The 20,812-nt window shown below is 28.0% G+C and overlaps 2 protein-coding genes across 2 annotated transcripts; one reads left to right on the plus strand and one right to left on the minus strand.

The window, feature by feature from the left end:
- Window positions 1-2,457: 2,457 nt before the first annotated feature.
- Window positions 2,458-11,252, minus strand: LOC111418007 (alcohol dehydrogenase [acceptor]-like). Its single transcript, XM_023050444.2, has 3 exons — window positions 10,724-11,252; window positions 10,468-10,673; window positions 2,458-4,102 (listed from the first exon to the last, which is right to left on the minus strand). Exons 1-3 carry the CDS (start codon window positions 10,869-10,871, stop codon window positions 2,576-2,578), a joined length of 1,881 nt encoding a protein of 626 aa, XP_022906212.2. The 5' UTR covers window positions 10,872-11,252; the 3' UTR covers window positions 2,458-2,575.
- Window positions 11,249-18,859, plus strand: LOC111418006 (RAD50 interactor 1). Its single transcript, XM_023050443.2, has 6 exons — window positions 11,249-11,399; window positions 11,452-11,687; window positions 11,744-12,205; window positions 17,367-17,472; window positions 17,525-18,573; window positions 18,623-18,859. Exons 1-6 carry the CDS (start codon window positions 11,283-11,285, stop codon window positions 18,834-18,836), a joined length of 2,184 nt encoding a protein of 727 aa, XP_022906211.2. The 5' UTR covers window positions 11,249-11,282; the 3' UTR covers window positions 18,837-18,859.
- Window positions 18,860-20,812: the final 1,953 nt, after the last annotated feature.

Consider the following 20,812-nt stretch of genomic DNA (forward strand, 5'->3'; position numbering starts at 1 on the left):
AAGATTTATATCTCATTGTAAATGTCAAATAAATTCATTCTAGCGCCATCTATTGAATAGATTTCATATTAAAAATAAATATTTTATATCAAAATGATTTATATTTAAATGAAATTTAAACAATTTATTTAAAATTAAATTTAAACATAAATAAAGTGATTATTTAATTGATTTAAAGTTTGTATATAATATAAAAACATTTATTTATTAAAATTTACCAAGTTAAGTACTTAATCGATAATAGAGGGCGCTTACATTTCAAAATAAATTTAACATTTATGAATATGTTGGTTTTTTTAATTTTGATTGTTGATGTTATAATTAGTTGTTTTAATAGTATATTAAATACATATAAAATGAAAAATTTAATAATTATTAAAGATTTATATCTCAATTTAAATGCCAAATAAATTCATACTAGCGCCATCTATTGAATAGATTTCATATTAAAAATAAATATTTTATATCAAAATGATTTATATTTAAATGAAATTTAAACAATTTAATTAAAATTAAATTTAAACATAAATAAAGTGATTATTTAATTGATTTAAAGATATTTATATAATATAAAAACATTTATTTATTAAAATTCACCAAGTTAAGTACTTAATCGATAATAGATGGCGCTTTCATTTCAAAATAAATTTGACATTTATGAATATGTTGGTTTTTTTAATTTTGATTGTTGATGTTATAATTAGTTGTTTTAATAGTATATTAAATATATATAAAATGAAAAATTTAATAATTATTAAAGATTTATATCTCAATATAAATGCCAAATAAATTCCTACTAGCGCCATCTATTGAATAGATTTCATATTAAAAATAAATATTTTGTATCAAAATTATTTATATTTAAATGAAATTTAAAGAATTTATTTAAAATTAAATTTAAACATAAATAAAATGATTATTTAATTGATTTAAAGTTTGTATACAATATAAAAACATTTATTTATTAAAATTTACCAAGTTAAGTACTTAATCGATAATAGAGGGCGCTTTCATTTCAAAATAAATTTAACATTTATGAATATATTGGTTTTTTAAATTTTGATTGTTGATGTTATAATTAGTTGTTTTAATAATATATTAAATACATATAAAATGAAAAATTTAATAATTATTAAAGATTTATATCTCATTGTAAATGTCAAATAAATTCATACTAGCGCCATCTATTGAATAGATTTCATATTAAAAATAAATATTTTATATCAAAATTATTTATATTTAAATGAAATTTAAACAATTTATTTAAAATTAAATTTAAACATAAATAAAATGATTATTTAATTGATTTAAAGTTTGTATACAATATAAAAACATTTATTTATTAAAATTTACCAAGTTAAGTACTTAATCGATAATAGAGGGTGCTTTCATTTCAAAATAAATTTAACATTTATGAATATGTTGTTTTTTTAATTTAGATTGTTGATGTTATAATTAGTTGTTTTAATAATATATTAAATATATATAAAATGAAAAATTTAATAATTATTAAAGATTTATATCTCAATATAAATGCCAAATAAGTTCATACTAGCGCCACCTATTGAATAGATTTCATATTAAAAATAAATATTTTATATCAAAATGATTTATATTTAAATGAAATTTAAACAATTTATTTAAAATTAAATTTAAACATAAATAAAATGATTATTTAATTGATTTAAAGTTTGTATATAATATAAAAACATTTATTTATTAAAATTCACCAAGTTAAGTACTTAATCGATAATAGAGGGCGCTTTCATTTCAAAATAAATTTAACATTTATGAATATATTGTTTTTTTAATTTAGATTGTTGATGTTATAATTAGTTGTTTTAATAATATATTAAATACATATAAAATGAAAAATTTAATAATTATTAAAGATTTATAATATCTCATTATAAATGTTAAATAAATTCATACTAGCGCCATCTATTGAATAGATTTCATATTAAAAATAAATATTTTGTATCAAAATTATTTATATTTAAATGAAATTTAAAGAATTTATTTAAAATTAAATTTAAACATAAATAAAATGATTATTTAATTGATTTAAAGTTTGTATACAATATAGAAACATTTATTTATTAAAATTTACCAAGTTAAGTACTTAATCGATAATAGAGGGCGCTTTCATTTCAAAATAAATTTAACATTTATGAATATGTTGTTTTTTTAATTTAGATTGTTGATGTTATAATTAGTTGTTTTAATAGTATATTAAATACATATAAAATGAAAAATTTAATAATTATTAAAGATTTATAATATCTCATTATAAATGTTAAATAAATTCATACTAGCGCCATCTATTGAATAGATTTCATATTAAAAATAAATATTTTGTATCAAAATTATTTATATTTAAATGAAATTTAAACAATTTATTTAAAATTAAATTTAAACATAAATAAAGTGATTATTTAATTGATTTAAAGATATATATATAATATAAAAACATTTATTTATTAAAATTCACCAAGTTAAGTACTTAATCGATAATAGATGGCGCTTTCATTTCAAAATAAATTTGACATTTATGAATATGTTGATTTTTTCAATTTTAATTACAAATAGGTTGTGCTTTACACATTTTTTTGGAAGACACTTCAGACATTTTAATAGAATCCGCAGCTTTTTCGGCAATCATAGCGACAGCAGCGTTAGTATTAGCACTAATTAGTTTAGGTATAACGGAAGCGTCAACAACGTAAAGTTTCTTAGCACCTTTAACTTTAAAATCGCGCGTAACGACGGCGCTTTCATCGCTAAAACTTCCCATTTTACACGTTCCAACCGGGTGATATATCGTAAACGACATGTACTTTATGTAACATTTCCAATAATCATCAGAATCGAACGTAAAAGTTTTGCAAAAAGGGAAAATTTCTCGATTAAATCTTGCCCCTATCTTTCTCATTGGGGGCGTTTCCACGAGTTTCTTAATAAATCTAATTCCGGCTAATAAAATGTTTATGTCATCTTTCTCTGACAAATAATTTGGATTAATGATTGGTTTTGAATCGATTTTTGAGTTTTTTAATTTCACATAACCTCGACTTTTCGGTCTTAAAAGTATCGGAAGAAAACTTGCTGTGTAATTATTAACAAATTTTGAGTAATACTCTTTCCAAACGACGCTTTTTAAACCGACGATATGTCTCATTCTCATTCCATAATCAGTTGCTAATCCGGCTTGCATAAAAAGGAACTCGATATTAGGGCGATGATTAAATTCAGCCTCGCAAAGATCATAACCTATAACATTCTCTAAACAAAAAGTGTTTAAAAACGCTAAAACTTCCACCCCAACGCTTGTAAGGATCCCGTTTTCTTTTAAAATGTATTTAAGTACTTCAAGAGGTGAAACGAATTTTTTATGAAAATCGAGGGGTTCTTCAAATATGATTAAGTCAAAACCTGTACTGATATGATCTTGTAAGTTATATCCTACAGGTAAATCGAGTTTTGATTTAATCCCGATGCTTTGTAAATGCTTTTTGGGGCCTATCCCTGATAACATTAACAATTTTGGACTTCCAATAGTCCCAGAGCTTATTATAACCCCTTTTGATGCAAAAACGTCGTATTTATCACCCGATTTTATAAAATTTACCCCATACGCCTCTAAATTTGCATTTAAAAGAATCTCTTTCGCCGTGGATTGGGTTTTAATGACTAAATTTGGCTGTTGATTTTGTAAAAGATGATGTATTGGAGTGAATCGTTTCCCATTTTTTATATTGATTTGAATCGGTGAAAACCCACTACTAAATTTTCCATTTACATCTCTAATCGGTAAATTTAAACAATTTGCTGCGTTAAAAATTGAGTCGTATAACTCGGATTGATAAACCATATCGTCTACGATTAATGTGCCACCTCTTCCGTGATAATATTCGTTATTCGATTGTGACCCAACTTGATTTTCGGATTTTTTCATGTAATATAAAATTTCTTGTTCGTAATTAAAATCGCAATCGCAATCTATGAACCACTCTTTATAATCATCGGGGTGTCCTCTAGTGTAAAGCATGTGGTTTAATCTTCCTGAACCACCCAAAACTTTTCCGCTTGGCCATGAACTCGACTTAAATGGTTTAAAAATAATTAAATAAAACGTCAAAAAATTGGGATAATTCAAGTAATCATCATGTGGCTTAAAAAAAACTGCTTCTAAGAGACTAAAAATTGATTGGGAAGAGAAAATACAATTTCAAAAAGTTACCTACTGCTTCCAGAATGTTAGATACTACTGGAAAATACTAATAATTACTTGGAAAGAAGAGATATGCTTCCCAAAAAGCTACCTAATGCTGCCAGAATGCTAGATATTGTTGGCAAAGACTATATACTGCTGCCAAAACACTACTAAGTGCTTGGAGATTACAAGCTAAAAGACTATTTACTGAAACTATTCTTCTAAAAATGTTTTAATAAGAGTACCGATTTCGGATATTTAATACTATCATCAGCTTAATCATTTTTTGGATCTTATTCTCTTTAATATTAGAAAATGTTTACCAAAGACAGATTGTGATAAATACTATTGGCAGAAGATTAAAAACTTCTTGCAAAAGACTAATACTACCCATACCATACTAAAAACGGCTTAAAAAGATAGGTGTTGTCTATAAAAGGCTAGGTATTGCTACCACCAGACTAGAAATTGGTTGCAGAATACTAATATGGCTTGTAGAAGACTAAATATTGCTGAAGAAGACTAAAAATTTCTTGTGGAAGACAAATACTACCTAAACAATACTAAAAAAATGCTTGCAGAAAATAGATATTGTCTATAAAAGGTTAGTTATTGCTACCAATAGACTACACATTGATTGCAGAATACTAATACTGCTTGTAGAAAACTAAATACTGGAAAAGTGTTTATCACATAAAATGGCAAGTAACTTGATTAAGTTTAATTATTATTATCTCAAAAACGAAATGAAATTTCCAAAAACGGTTTGGTGCGTTTAAAAGAAGACATTTTCATTTATAAATGGTGATAATTTCAAAATGATTGGTGAAGAAATCGATTTTTCACGATTTTTTTCATCAATTGGGGAAAAGTGTCTATCACATAAAATTCCAAACAACTTGATTGAGTTTAATAATGATTATCTCAAAAATGAAATGAAATTTCCAAAAACGGTTTGGTGCGTTTAAAAGAAGACATTTTCATTTATAAGTGGTGATAATTTCAAAATGATTGGTGAAGAAATCGATTTTTCACGATTTTTTTCATCAATTGGGGAAAAGTGTCTATCACATAAAATTCCAAACAACTTGATTAAATTTAATAATGATTATCTCAAAAATGAAATGAGATTTCCAAAAACGGTTTGGTGCGTTTAAAAGAAGACACCTTCATTTATAAGTGGTGATAATTTCAAAATGATTGGTGAAGAAATCGATTTTTCACGATTTTTTTCATCAATTGGGGAAAAGTGTCTATCACATAAAATTCCAAACAACTTGATTGAGTTTAATAATGATTATCTCAAAAATGAAATGAGATTTCCAAAAACGGTTTGGTGCGTTTAAAAGAAGACATCTTCATTTATAAGTGGTGATAATTTCAAAATGATTGGTGAAGAAATCGATTTTTCACGATTTTTTTCATCAATTGGGGAAAAGTGTCTATCACATAAAATTCCAAACAACTTGATTGAGTTTAATAATGATTATCTCAAAAATGAAATGAAATTTCCAAAAACGGTTTGGTGCGTTTAAAAGAAGACATTTTCATTTATAAGTGGTGATAATTTCAAAATGATTGGTGAAGAAATCGATTTTTCACGATTTTTTTAAGCAATCGGGGAAAAGTGTCTATCACATAAAATTCCAAACAACTTGATTGAGTTTAATAATGTTTATCTCAAAAACGAAATGAGATTTCCAAAAACGGTTTGGTGCGTTTAAAAGAAGACATCTTCATTTATAAGTGGTGATAATTTCAAAATGATTGGTGAAGAAATCGATTTTTCACGATTTTTTTCATCAATTGGGGAAAAGTGTCTATCACATAAAATTCCAAACAACTTGATTGAGTTTAATAATGATTATCTCAAAAACGAAATGAGATTTCCAAAAACGGTTTGGTGCGTTTAAAAGAAGACATCTTCATTTATAAGTGGTGATAATTTCAAAATGATTGGTGAAGAAATCGATTTTTCACGATTTTTTTCATCAATTGGGGAAAAGTGTCTATCACATAAAATTCCAAACAACTTGATTGAGTTTAATAATGATTATCTCAAAAACGAAATGAGATTTCCAAAAACGGTTTGGTGCGTTTAAAAGAAGACATTTTCATTTATAAGTGGTGATAATTTCAAAATTATTGGTGAAGAAATCGATTTTTCACGATTTTTTTCATCAATTGGGGAAAAGTGTCTATCACATAAAATTCCAAACAACTTGATTGAGTTTAATAATGATTATCTCAAAAATGAAATGAGATTTCCAAAAACGGTTTGGGGCATTTAAAAGAAGACATCTTCATTTATAAGTGGTGATAATTTCAAAATGATTGGTGAAGAAATCGATTTTTCACGATTTTTTTCATCAATTGGGGAAAAGTGTCTATCACATAAAATTCCAAACAACTTGATTAAATTTAATAATGATTATCTCAAAAATGAAATGAGATTTCCAAAAACGGTTTGGTGCGTTTAAAAGAAGACACCTTCATTTATAAGTGGTGATAATTTCAAAATGATTGGTGAAGAAATCGATTTTTCACGATTTTTTTCATCAATTGGGGAAAAGTGTCTATCACATAAAATTCCAAACAACTTGATTGAGTTTAATAATGATTATCTCAAAAATGAAATGAAATTTCCAAAAACGGTTTGGTGCGTTTAAAAGAAGACATTTTCATTTATAAGTGGTGATAATTTCAAAATGATTGGTGAAGAAATCGATTTTTCACGATTTTTTTCATCAATTGGGGAAAAGTGTCTATCACATAAAATTCCAAACAACTTGATTAAATTTAATAATGATTATCTCAAAAATGAAATGAGATTTCCAAAAACGGTTTGGTGCGTTTAAAAGAAGACACCTTCATTTATAAGTGGTGATAATTTCAAAATGATTGGTGAAGAAATCGATTTTTCACGATTTTTTTCATCAATTGGGGAAAAGTGTCTATCACATAAAATTCCAAACAACTTGATTGAGTTTAATAATGATTATCTCAAAAATGAAATGAGATTTCCAAAAACGGTTTGGTGCGTTTAAAAGAAGACATCTTCATTTATAAGTGGTGATAATTTCAAAATGATTGGTGAAGAAATCGATTTTTCACGATTTTTTTCATCAATTGGGGAAAAGTGTCTATCACATAAAATTCCAAACAACTTGATTGAGTTTAATAATGATTATCTCAAAAATGAAATGAAATTTCCAAAAACGGTTTGGTGCGTTTAAAAGAAGACATTTTCATTTATAAGTGGTGATAATTTCAAAATGATTGGTGAAGAAATCGATTTTTCACGATTTTTTTAAGCAATCGGGGAAAAGTGTCTATCACATAAAATTCCAAACAACTTGATTGAGTTTAATAATGTTTATCTCAAAAACGAAATGAGATTTCCAAAAACGGTTTGGTGCGTTTAAAAGAAGACATCTTCATTTATAAGTGGTGATAATTTCAAAATGATTGGTGAAGAAATCGATTTTACACGATTTTTTTAAGCAATCGGGGAAAAGTGTCTGTCAGATAAAATGATAAATAAATTACTCGATTCAGTTTAATAATGAATAATACTACCAATACAATACTAGACACTGCTTAAAAAGATAGATATTGTCTATAAAAGGCTAGGTACTGCTACTAACAGACTAGAAATTGGTTGCAGAATACTAATATTGCTTGTAGAAGACTAAATACTGCCGACAGAAGACTAAAAACTCCTTGGGGAGAACAAATACTACCTATACAATACTAAAAAATGCTTGCAGAAAATAGATATTGTCTATAGAAGGTTAGTTATTGCTACCAATAGACTACAAATTGATTGCAGAATACTAATACTGCTTGTAGAAGACTAAATACTGCCGACAGAAGACTAAAAACTCCTTGCAAAAGAGTAATACTACCTATATAATACTAGAAACTGCTTAAAAAGATAGATATTGTCTATAAAAGGCTAGGTACTGCTTCCAACAGATTAGAAATTGGTTGCAGAATACTAATATTGCTTGCAGAAGACTAAATATTGCTGACAGAAGACTAATTTCTTGTGGAAGACAAATACTACCTAAACAATACTAAAAAAATGCTTGCAGAAGATAGATATTATCTATAGAAGGTTAGTTATTGCTACCAATAGACTACACATTGGTTGCAGAATACTAATATTGCTTGTAGAAAACTAAATACTGCCGACAGAAGACTAGAAACTCCTTGCGAAAGACTAATACTACATATACAATACTAGAAATTCCTTAAAAAGATAGATATTGTCTATAAAAGGCTAGGTACTGCTACCAACAGGTTAGAAATTGGTTGCAGAATATTAATATTGCCTGTAGAGGACTAAACACTGCCGACAGAAGACTAAAAACTCCTTCCAGAAGACAAATACTACCTATACAATATTAAAAAATGCTTGCAGAAGATAGATATTGTCTATAGAAGGTTAGTTATTGCTACCAATAGACTACACATTGATTGCAGAATACTAATACTGCTTGTAGAAGACTAAATACTGCCGACAGAAGACTAAAAACTCATTGCAAAAGAGTAATACTACCTATACAATACTAGAAACTGCTTAAAAAGATAGATATTGTCTATAAAAGGCTAGGTACTGCTTCCAACAGATTAGAAATTGGTTGCAGAATACTAATATTGCTTGCAGAAGACTAAATATTGCTGACAGAAGACTAATTTCTTGTGGAAGACAAATACTACCTAAACAATACTAAAAAAATGCTTGCAGAAGATAGATATTGTCTATAGAAGGTTAGTTATTGCTACCAATAGACTACACATTGGTTGCAGAATACTAATATTGCTTGTAGAAAACTAAATACTGCCGACAGAAGACTAGAAACTCCTTGCGAAAGACTAATACTACATATACAATACTAGAAATTCCTTAAAAAGATAGATATTGTCTATAAAAGGCTAGGTACTGCTACCAACAGGTTAGAAATTGGTTGCAGAATATTAATATTGCCTGTAGAGGACTAAACACTGCCGACAGAAGACTAAAAACTCCTTCCAGAAGACAAATACTACCTATACAATATTAAAAAATGCTTGCAGAAGATAGATATTGTCTATAGAAGGTTAGTTATTGCTACCAATAGACTACACATTGATTGCAGAATACTAATACTGCTTGTAGAAGACTAAATACTGCCGACAGAAGACTAAAAACTCCTTGCAAAAGAGTAATACTACCTACACAATACTAGAAACTGCTTAAAAAGATAGATATTGTCTATAAAAGGCTAGGTACTGCTACCAACAGACTAGAAATTGGTTGCAGAATACTAATATTGCTTGCAGAAGACTAAATATTGCCGACAGAAGACTAATTTCTTGTGGAAGACAAATACTACCTAAACAATACTAAAAAAATGCTTGCAGAAGATAGATATTGTCTATAGAAGGTTAGTTATTGCTACCAATAGACTACAAACTGGTTGAAGAATACTAATATTGCTTGTAGAAAACTAAATACTGCCGACAGAGGACTAAAAACTCCTTGCGAAAGACTAATACTACATATACAATACTAGAAATTGCTTAAAAAGATAGATATTGTCTATAAAAGGCTAGGTACTGCTACCAACAGGTTAGAAATTGGTTGCAGAATATTAATATTGCCTGTAGAGGACTAAACACTGCCGACAGAAGACTAAAAACTCCTTTCAGAAGACAAATACTACCTATACAATATTAAAAAATGCTTGCAGAAGATAGATATTGTCTATAGAAGGTTAGTTATTCCTACCAATAGGCTAGAAATTGGTTGCAGAATAATCTCAAGTCAGCATAATCTGTCAAAAGATCTACCATACCACTACACCTGATCAAGAGTTCAGATCTGTAGTTTTATTTGATAAAGCCAAGGCCGCTTGAGGCCAAAGCACTGCAATAACAGTGGCAATATGATGACTAGCTTTAGATAGAATGTTGGAGAGGGTTAATTTTGTTTACAAACGTCAATCATCACCGAAAGGAATGTTGTGAAAAGTTAAAAAAAAATAAGCAAATAAGCAAATTGTAGGTAAAGTAGGAATTAACATTTCTTGTAACGTCACATCGCAACTTTAAAGTGATTTTTCGGTATGTTGTACACTTTTCCGCACCTTCTCTTTATTTTTAACGTATTTTTTGGATCTATTCACATTGATTAAAAAAAAAATCGTCGATTTTTAAGCCACATGATGATTCTTATTTTTTTTTTTTTTAATTATTAATTAAATTACGTTATCTTTAAACGCCCAACAAGCATTGTCTTGGGGAACAGTTCTATATTTCCAATCATAAATGGATTTATGTAATAAAGGTGTTATTAAGGGAATGTCTAGTATGCTAGATTTTCCCATCGAACCTGCCTCGAGAAGTAAAACTTTATTGTTGGGGTTTTGGGATAATCTGAACGCTAAAATGCTTCCAGCTGTGCCTCCACCAACTAAAAATTAAGTAATATAGCAATAAGTTTAATTTAATGAAGTGTCTTACCGATAATGTAATCAAATTTGTATTCTTTATTTAAATCGATGAGAGATAAGGTTGTAAAAAACTCGTACCAATCTAATAAGCATATGTAGGTGCTAAAATTTAACAATAATGCGCAATAAAGCGTTGCAAACGCAATTTTTCCACACATTTTCGTTTAATTCGATTATTATAACTTGATTGATATAATTTTCTTGTCATTTTTTTTAATTTTATAGGTTAAGAAGATTTCTGTATACGTATATTATTTAATTAATGTTACAAATGTTCTTACTTATAAATGTTTAAATTTAAAACATTTTTATTTATTTTTTGAGGTTAGCCGAAAGAAAAATAAGTTAGGTTATGTTATAACAAACCATGAACCCAAAAATAGAATAGATTAAAAAATGTATTATGCGATGTTATATGCGAATTAAAAATGAAATGAATTAAATAAAATAATAAATTAATTTGTTTATAATAAAAAATTAATTAAAAAGTGTCTATTAATATAACCTCTAGATGGCGACACATCACATTTGACACGTTTGACATATTCGTCATAAAAACATAACCTAAAATGTCAAATTTAACCACAAATTATTTAAATAGTTTAGGAAAAGATTTATTAAACGTAGAAAAGTGTCGGGAATTATTAAATGAGCGTAAGAAAATCGTGGAAAATACAGAGAAAGCGGTAATTCGTTAAAACGTGTTTAAAAATTTAATTAAATCGTATAACTTTTTAGTTGGATGTTAATGATGAAGAATCAAAAGTGGGAAAAGTGATTAAAATCATAAATAACGATACGAAAAGATTAGAAAAATGCCTTAATAGCTCAGAAAAATTAATAACCGACGTTGATTTGCATTTGATTGAAACGAAACGTTTAAGAAGCGACACTCAAGACTATATCGATAAAATCTCGAATTTAGAATGTCTTATACAATATATAAAAATAATACAACGAGTGGAAAGATTAAGGTAAGTAAAAATTTAATTTACTTAAAAAAAAAAATATATATATAAATTTTTTTTAGTAAAGAATTAGAAAAAGAAATCTTAAACGACGATGACGAAAAATGCGCAACAATTTTTGCAAATCTCTGCGATATAAGCGGTCATTTGATGAGTTTGAACGCCCCACATATAAAACAACACTTCAAAGAAACTCTATATCATTGGCACGAAGTGTTAAAAGAAAAATTTTCTATGAAATTCGAGGATATTTTAAAAAGTTTAAAATGGCCCTTTGTCAACACCAATTTCAGTCTACAAACGCCATCTCCTACAGTTATACAAAAATTGCAAATTATTGCTGAGTATTTACTTCAAATTGAACTTCCTGAAGAATCGGCTAATCCCATTATAACCTCAGCTTTGTTATCTAATTTTCCTCCATTATCTTTGCCTGTATATTATTTGGTTAGTCCACTTCGTAAAAGGTTTATATATCATTTTCATGGAACTAGACAAACTAATCGTGTTGATAAACCAGAATGGTAAGTAATAAAGTTGTTCTCTAAAGATGTTTTTTGTGTAATTACCTCAGCATTAGTCTAAAAGATGTCGTAACAATGAAATAATATAGCTTTAAAGTTGTCAAACTGTATAAATAACAGATTAAACTTTTCTAAACTGAGATAAATATAAAATAAGAAGCTAAAAACTGTTAGCACTGCATTACAGAAATCTGTAATGTTCTTCTACTGTTGATTTGTTATCCAAAAATGAATTTATCACCTCATTACCTCTAAACCTAACTTATATGTACATCTTGTAAATAAACTATATCAGTAATACAATGGACTAAAGGTATGATTTGATAGAGGTGCTAAAATATATGTACAGGATGGCCCAAGTTAGACACTTTTAAAACAAAACAAAACTTCAATTGTACAATGTTACAACTGTATAATATTTTCTATACTGATTTAGTATAGAAAATGTTGTGGTAATAAGAAAAAAGTTATGACAAAGTTTTGAAAAACACCTGTATCTCTGAAACCGTAAGAGATATCGATATGCGGTTTTCGCCATTAAATTTGTTATAAAAATCGAGCCTCACGCACTGATATCATTTTTCCTCTATCTCTGATAGAAAGAGGAGTTTCTCTTTAAAAGTGTCCAACTTATTACGTTTTACGATACAGGGTGTTTTTGTAAGTCGTGTAGTAAAAAGAAAATACGGAAAAGTGACTCTATTATATGATAACTAACTTCAGGTTTAAAAGGCCAACCTCAATTTTGACATAATTGTAATCTTCATTAAAAATCCTTTAAAATGAATACAAACACGACATATTTATCTTCAATATTAATGAAGTTATGGTCAACTTCCGGTTAAGAATGTCAATGTCAATTTTGATATATTTGTAATCGTCGTGAAAAATCCTTTCAAATGAGTCCAAACATGATACGTTTAATACCAATATTACTCGAGGTATAAGCAACTTCCGGTTTGAAATGTCAATGTCATTTTGACATATTCATAATTTTTATAAAATGTCTTAATATTTGCCACAAAACAAAAATTTTATTAAAAAAAAAATCGAAAATTAAGGTTGGTATTAATATTTAAAAATTAAATTGCTATCTTCGTTGTTGCTAACTTCGGGGTTAATGTTTTTTATTTTAACTTTTTTGTTTTTTGAGATAAGTGCGTCATGTTTGGACTCATTTTAAAGGGTTTTTAATAAAAAATACATCATGAAAGGACACCATGAAGTTGTACATTTGTCTAACTAACTTCAGGTTTAAAATGTCAACCTCAGTTTTGACATATTTGTAATCTTCATTAAAAATCCTTTAAAATAAGTACAAACACGACATATTTATCTTCAATATTAATGAAGTTATGGTCAACTTCCGGTTAAGAATGTCAACGTCAATTTTGACATATTTGTAATGGTTGTGAAAAATCCTTTGAAATGAGTCCAAACATGATACGTTTAATTCCAATATTACTCGAGATATAAGCAACTTCCGGTTTGAAATGCCAATGTCATTTTGATATATTCTTAATTTTTATAAAGTGGCTTAATATTTGGTACAAAAGTAAAAATATAATAGAAAAAAATTAAAAATTAAGGTTGGTATTAATATTTAAAAATTAAATTGCTATCTTCATTGTTGCTAACTTCGGGTTTAATGTTTTTTATTCTAATTTCTTTGTTTTTTTAGATAAATGCGTCATCTTTGGACTCATTTTAAAGGTTTTTTAATAAAAAAATACATCATTAAAGAACACCATGAAGTTGTCCATTTGTCTATTATATGATAACTAACTTCAGGTTTAAAAATGTCAACCTCAATTTTGACATATTTGTAATCTTCATTAAAAATCTTTTAAAATGAGTACAAACACGACATATTTATCTTCAATACTAATGAAGTTATGGTCAACTTCCGGTTAAGAATGTCAACGTCAATTTTAACATATTTGTAATCGTCGTGAAAAATTCTTTGAAATGAGTCCAAACATGATACATTTAATACCAATATTAATCGAGGTATAAGCAACTTCCGGTTTGAAATGTCAATGTCATTTTGACTTATTCTTAATTTTTATAAAATGTCTTAATATTTGTCACAAAACAAAAATTTTATTAAAAAAAAATCAAAAATTAAGGTTGGTATTAATATCGTTGTTGCTAACTCATTTTAAAGGGTTTTTAATAAAAAATACATCATGAAAGGACACCATGAAGTTGTACATTTGTCTAACTAACTTCAGGTTAAAATGTCAACCTCAGTTTTGACATATTTGTAATCTTCATTAAAAATCCTTTAAAATAAGTACAAACACGACATATTTATCTTCAATACTAATGAAGTTATGGTCAACTTCCGGTTAAGAATGTCAACGTCAAATTTTGACATATTTGTAATCGTCGTGGAATATCCTTTGAAATGAGTCCAAACATGATACGTTTAATACCAATATTAATCGAGGTATAAGCAACTTCCGGTTTGAAATGTCAATGTCATTTTGACATATTCTTAATATTTGTCACAAAACAAAAATTTTATTAAAAAAAAATCAAAAATTAAGGTTGGTATTAATATTTAAAAATTAAATTGCTATCTTCGTTGTTGCTAACTTCGGGTTTAATGTTTTTTATTCTAACTTTTTTGCTTTTTGAGATAAGTGCGTCATGTTTGGACTCATTTTAAAGGGTTTTTAATAAAAAATACATCATGAAAGGACACCATGAAGTTGTACATTTGTCTAACTAACTTCAGGTTTAAAATGTCAACCTCAGTTTTGACATATTTGTAATCTTCATTAAAAATCCTTTAAAATAAGTACAAACACGACATATTTATCTTCAATATTAATGAAGTTATGGTCAACTTCCGGTTAAGAATGTCAACGTCAATTTTGACATATTTGTAATCGTCGTGGAAAATCCTTTGAAATGAGTCCAAACATGATACGTTTAATACCAATATTACTCGAGGTATAAGCAACTTCCGGTTTGAAATGTCAATGTCATTTTGACATATTCTTAATTTTTATAAAATGTCTTAATATTTGCCACAAAACAAAAATTTTATTAAAAAAAAAATCAAAAATTAAGGTTGGTATTAATATTTAAAAATTAAATTGCTATCTTCATTGTTGCTAACTTCGGGTTTAATGTTTTTTATTCTAACTTTTTTGCTTTTTGAGATAAGTGCGTCATGTTTGGACTCATTTTAAAGGGTTTTTAATAAAAAATACATCATGAAAGGACACCATGAAGTTGTACATTTGTCTAACTAACTTCAGGTTTAAAATGTCAACCTCAGTTTTGACATATTTGTAATCTTCATTAAAAATCCTTTAAAATGAGTACAAACACGACATATTTATCTTCAATACTAATGAAGTTATGGTCAACTTCCGGTTAAGAATGTCAACGTCAATTTTGACATATTTGTAATCGTCGTGAAAAATCCTTTGAAATGAATCCAAACATGATACGTTTAATACCGATATTAATCGAGGTATAAGCAACTTCCGGTTTGAAATGTCAATGTCATTTTGATATATTCATAATTTTTATAAAATGTCTTAATATTTGCCACAAAATAAAAATTTTATTAAAAAAAATCAAAAATTAAGGTTGGTATTAATATTTAAAAATTAAATTGCTATCTTCGTTGTTGCTAACTTCGGGTTTAATGTTTTTTATTCTAACTTTTTTGTTTTTTGAGATAAGTGCGTCATGTTTGGACTCATTTTAAAGGGTTTTTAATAAAAAATACATTATGAAAGGACACCATGAAGTTATACATTTGTCTATTATACGATAACTAACTTCAGGTTTAAAATGTCAACCTCAGTTTTGACATATTTATAATCTTAATTAAAAATCCTTTAAAATAAGTACAAACACGACATATTTATCTTCAATACTAATGAAGTTATGGTCAACTTCCGGTTAAGAATGTCAACGTCAATTTTGACATATTTGTAATCGTCGTGAAAAATCCTTTGAAATGAGTCCAAACATGATACGTTTAATACCAATATTACTCGAGGTATAAGCAACTTCCGGTTTGAAATGTCAATGTCATTTTGACATATTCTTAATTTTTATAAAATGTCTTAATATTTGCCACAAAACAAAAATTTTATTTAAAAAAATCAAAAATTAAGGTTGGTATTAATATCGTTGTTGCTAAGTTCGGGTTTAATGAAGGTTTTTTAATGAAGTTGACAAATATGGCAAAATTAAAAGTTGAAAGTTCGAACTTTTTGGTTTTTTGAGATTAATGCGTTATTTTATGAAGATTACTAATCGGCTTTAACATTAAAACTAGAACTAGAAACATTCGGGTAAATAAATAAATAAATTAATTAGTTAAGTATACAAAAATCTTAATATGACAGAATTTTAAGTTTGACATTGACAGTATTGGAATATTACGATTTTAGTGATTTTGTAAATTAGGTAAAGTGACATTAAAAAAATAATTTGACAGTCACAAATGTCAGGTAAGGTTAAAACGTTTTCTTTTTAAGTTTTTTCCAAATTTTAAACTCGCTACTTTTTAGTTCTAGATTTTTTTTTGTTGTTATTTAATGCCAGGTTATTATATATTTTTATCGAACTAACTCTAGACTTGGAACTAGGAGCATTCAGGTTTAGCCGTATGTCTTTAATGTCTAGAACTAACATTACTTAGTCTAGTGTCAGTTCTGTCAGTGTTAGTTTTAATTTTAATTGTTGTTCAACGCTAGATTGTTGTTATTTTTATTGAACTAAAAGTAGAAGAAACGTAGAAGTTGAATTAAGGTGTCAGTTTGAAAAGTAAAACTAGAACTAACACTAGAACTAGAAAGACCTTTCTAGTTTTAGGTCTAGTGTTAGTTCTAGTTTTAGTGCAATAAAAATATGAAACATTGCTCGTATAGCTTTGTCTCTAAAGAGTTCATAGCTTAGAGCTTAACATTATAATACAGAATCGGCAAAAACTTGGAACAACACTACATCATGTGCCAAATTCCAACAAAACCTTCTTACTAAAGCCTAGAAGAAGTTGGTGATCAAACAACCACTCCACACTATTAGCTAAAACTTCCAATATCTTTCTGAAGCATGCCAGAAATGATATATGACAAAGATGTACTCATTTCTACTTGCATACAACATTATGTGAATTTCTTTTTAGGTATTTTACCCAAATTTTATCATGGATAAGGGATCACGTTGATTTTATCGAAAAATATATTCAACCAATTGTAGACAAATTAGGATTACATCATGTAGATGCAAAAGTAATTAACCACGATTAAAACAAATCAAAAAATTAAATAATTATCGTTTTAGTTAGAATTTATGAGAGGTTTGGTTCAATTATCCGTTGAAAAGTTACATTCCGATTTACCAAACTTACAATTCGACGATTTCGTTTTTTCCCACTCAATCGATGAAGCTTTAGGTTTCGAAAAAGAGTTGCGAGAAGCTTACAATTACCCACCAACCCAATCGAGCATTTTAGCCGTTTTAACCCAACCTCACGTCTTCGTTAAGTGGAAAAACATGGAAAAAAAATACGCGACGGAAAAAATGGATTTAATGTTATCTCCGAATTCGGCCTTTCAAAACATCATTTCCATCGAAACGGATGAGCATAAAATAAATCAATGTGCCGATACTTTCGTAACTTTATTACAAACAATTACGGAAAGATACGAATTGTTACAACAACCTGGACATCGATTGCAATTTCTTGAATTACAGTTAGAATTGTTGGATGATTTTCGAGTTCGATTATGTCAATTGACGAATGCGGAAACGGGAAATTCCGTTTCAGACTTGAAAAGTCCGATGATTGCGAATACTTTGTATTATATTGAGAATGTTTTGATCGATTGGAGCAACACTTTACACTTTTTAAGTTTGTATTATTATAAAAGTCAAAAAACTGAAGATTTCGATGATTTTGAAATTGAAATGGAAACTATTTTTACGCCCATTCTCTCTTTATACCGCCACAAAAGATTCGAAATTCTCTCCAAGTTAGGAGAAATTGTTTTAGGTGAAGTTAAAACAAGAAGTAGAGAATATCAGCACGAAATATGGTCGAGGATGAATCGAAAACATAAAGATATATTATCTTTAACTCCTTCGGCTTGTCCAATGTTTGAAGTTTTAGGAACGCGATTACACCAATTGCAAAACGCTCTTTCGCCGAAGTTATTTAAATTCGTTTGGCATTTAATTGCGAAACAATTAGATGAGTATTTATACGAGAATTTAGTGGTGGATACTCGTTTTAATAAAGGAGGAGCTTTACAATTACAACATGACGTAACGCGGAATTTATTTCCGTTATTTTCACAGTTTTGTGAAAAACCAGATAATTTTTTTCCATTGTAAGTAATTTAATTAATCATTTTTAAATTAAAAAAAATTATTTTTTAGGTTAAATGATACGTGCGTTTTATTAAATTTAGCAAATGGGAGCGCTTTACATCTCATAGAAAATTTAGTCAGCTTAGAAGGGGCTACGGGAATTGAAGATCAGAGGGGGGCTGCTTTAAAAGATGTTGGAGTTATTAGTTTTACTCCATCGATGGCTTTGCAAATTTTAAATCAACGAGCGGATATTGCCGTTGATAGATTGGCGATTGATTAAGATTAATAAATAAATAAAATTAATTTAGTTTGATTTAATGACGTAACCTCAATTTTATATTTGGCTAACTTCACATGGAAACAAATATCTCTGAACATCATTGTCCAGAATGAAGCGTTTGTAATAACTGAAAAGTCTAAGTTCTGCGGCCTTGAGCGTTAAGGAGGATTTTCGCTATAATGAGTTGACTGAAAAGTCAATATTTCGGCCTTATTAGACACTGAACTATGCTGATAGCAGACACCTAATTCCTGTGTCAGCCCTGATAAGTGCACCCAGTTCAGAATTTATTCGTTCTTGAGCGACATTAATAGAATTTATGTGAAAACTATAGACTAACTGAGTGTCGTCAGCGTACTTATAAGCTCAGCAGTGCTGGAGCGTATGTACAGGTGTCCCACGATGAACTGCGTCGATCGATATAGGAGAAACTATGGGTAGTATCTTTCTGAAAATTTGTAGGCGCACTTAAGTCGATATGCCCAACTCACCTAAAATATTTTCAAGACTGTCGCACTTCCGGTTATACCGGAAGTAGACAACAACTTCGTTATTTTAAATGGAACCACCTATATATTATTACATATTTAGATTCTACATCCGATTTTAATTAACTTTTACTTAAACATCTTATATAAAATTCTTACCCGTTTCTGAAATATTTACAAATTTATGTAAAAAAATTACCTATGCAGGCTTGTATGTTATGTGTATTTCTGCTAACACTGTTAAGTATTTGTTATATCTGATGAAAGGAATTTGAAGAAGAGACTATAGCTTAACTTTTGGTAGCTCATATCTTGTCCTACTACATACAGGGTGTTCAAAAAAAGCTGCCAAATATTTATATAAGAAAAAGCGAAAAACTCAAAAAAATTAAATGGAAACCATATATTTTTTTAATTGTATCTGAATCTACATTAAAAATAAAGGTAACTTTATGTAAGGTTCCCTATATCTAACTATCGCCGTTTCTTTGTAATTTTCGTTTTAAATAGTTTAAGATTATTCAAAACAATTTTGTGTCAAAGACGGCCATGACTACCGAGAAACAAATGAAGGTAACACAAATGTCATTATATCATTTATAAAATTCACTATGCCCGCACGTTTAAATTATACTAATGAAGATTATCTAAATCTATTTATTATTTATGGAGAATGTAACAAAGTTTTAACAAGAACATGCGATACATTTGCTGCTCGATATCCGCGAAAACGGAAACCATCCCCGAATACCTTAAAACAAATAATTCATAACTTCAACATTTTAAACAATCTCCCGAGAAACAAATTATGTATTAAGTAATTTGTATTTAACGTACTAAGTATGAGAAAACTAACTCTACTTTAATAAATGTTCAAAATTTTTCCCTTGAACTTCTAAACATTTTTCGCATCGCAAGATGACTTGTTGATGGGTAGCCTTTCTCAAAAAATCTGGATTTAAGTTATTGAACGCATTTCGCACTCTTTCCATACAATTTTCCTGAGTGGTCAATGTCGTGCTATAAACTTGATTTTTGATAGTACCCCATATAAAGTAATCTAAAACCGACAAATCAGGTGATATAGGTGGTCACAAGAAAGGTCCATTATTAGCAATCCATTGGCCATTAAATATATTTTCGAGGAAATTGCTAACTAAATAGCCGTTGTGCGGAGGCGCTCCATCGTGTTGGTAAAAAATTTGTGTTAATTCAACCAGAGGTAAATTTTCTAAATAATTAGTATCAAAATTTCGTAAAATGTTTAAATATCTTTCGCCTAGAAAAAAATTAATTGCAGCAATTAAAATTAATTGTAAATTATTCGTTATACCAATTATTTCTTAATTATTTACCATTTAGATTTTCCTCATAAAAATGTAACGCTACTACTCTATCGTTTCTTATAGCGCAGTAGACATTGAATTGCCAGCTTCCTTGAAAATTACTCGTCGTAAATTTGTGAGGATTAGAATCACTCCAATAATG

Source organism: Onthophagus taurus, chromosome 5, assembly GCF_036711975.1.
Source record: "Onthophagus taurus isolate NC chromosome 5, IU_Otau_3.0, whole genome shotgun sequence".
In the NCBI taxonomy this organism is placed as follows: domain Eukaryota; kingdom Metazoa; phylum Arthropoda; class Insecta; order Coleoptera; family Scarabaeidae; genus Onthophagus; species Onthophagus taurus.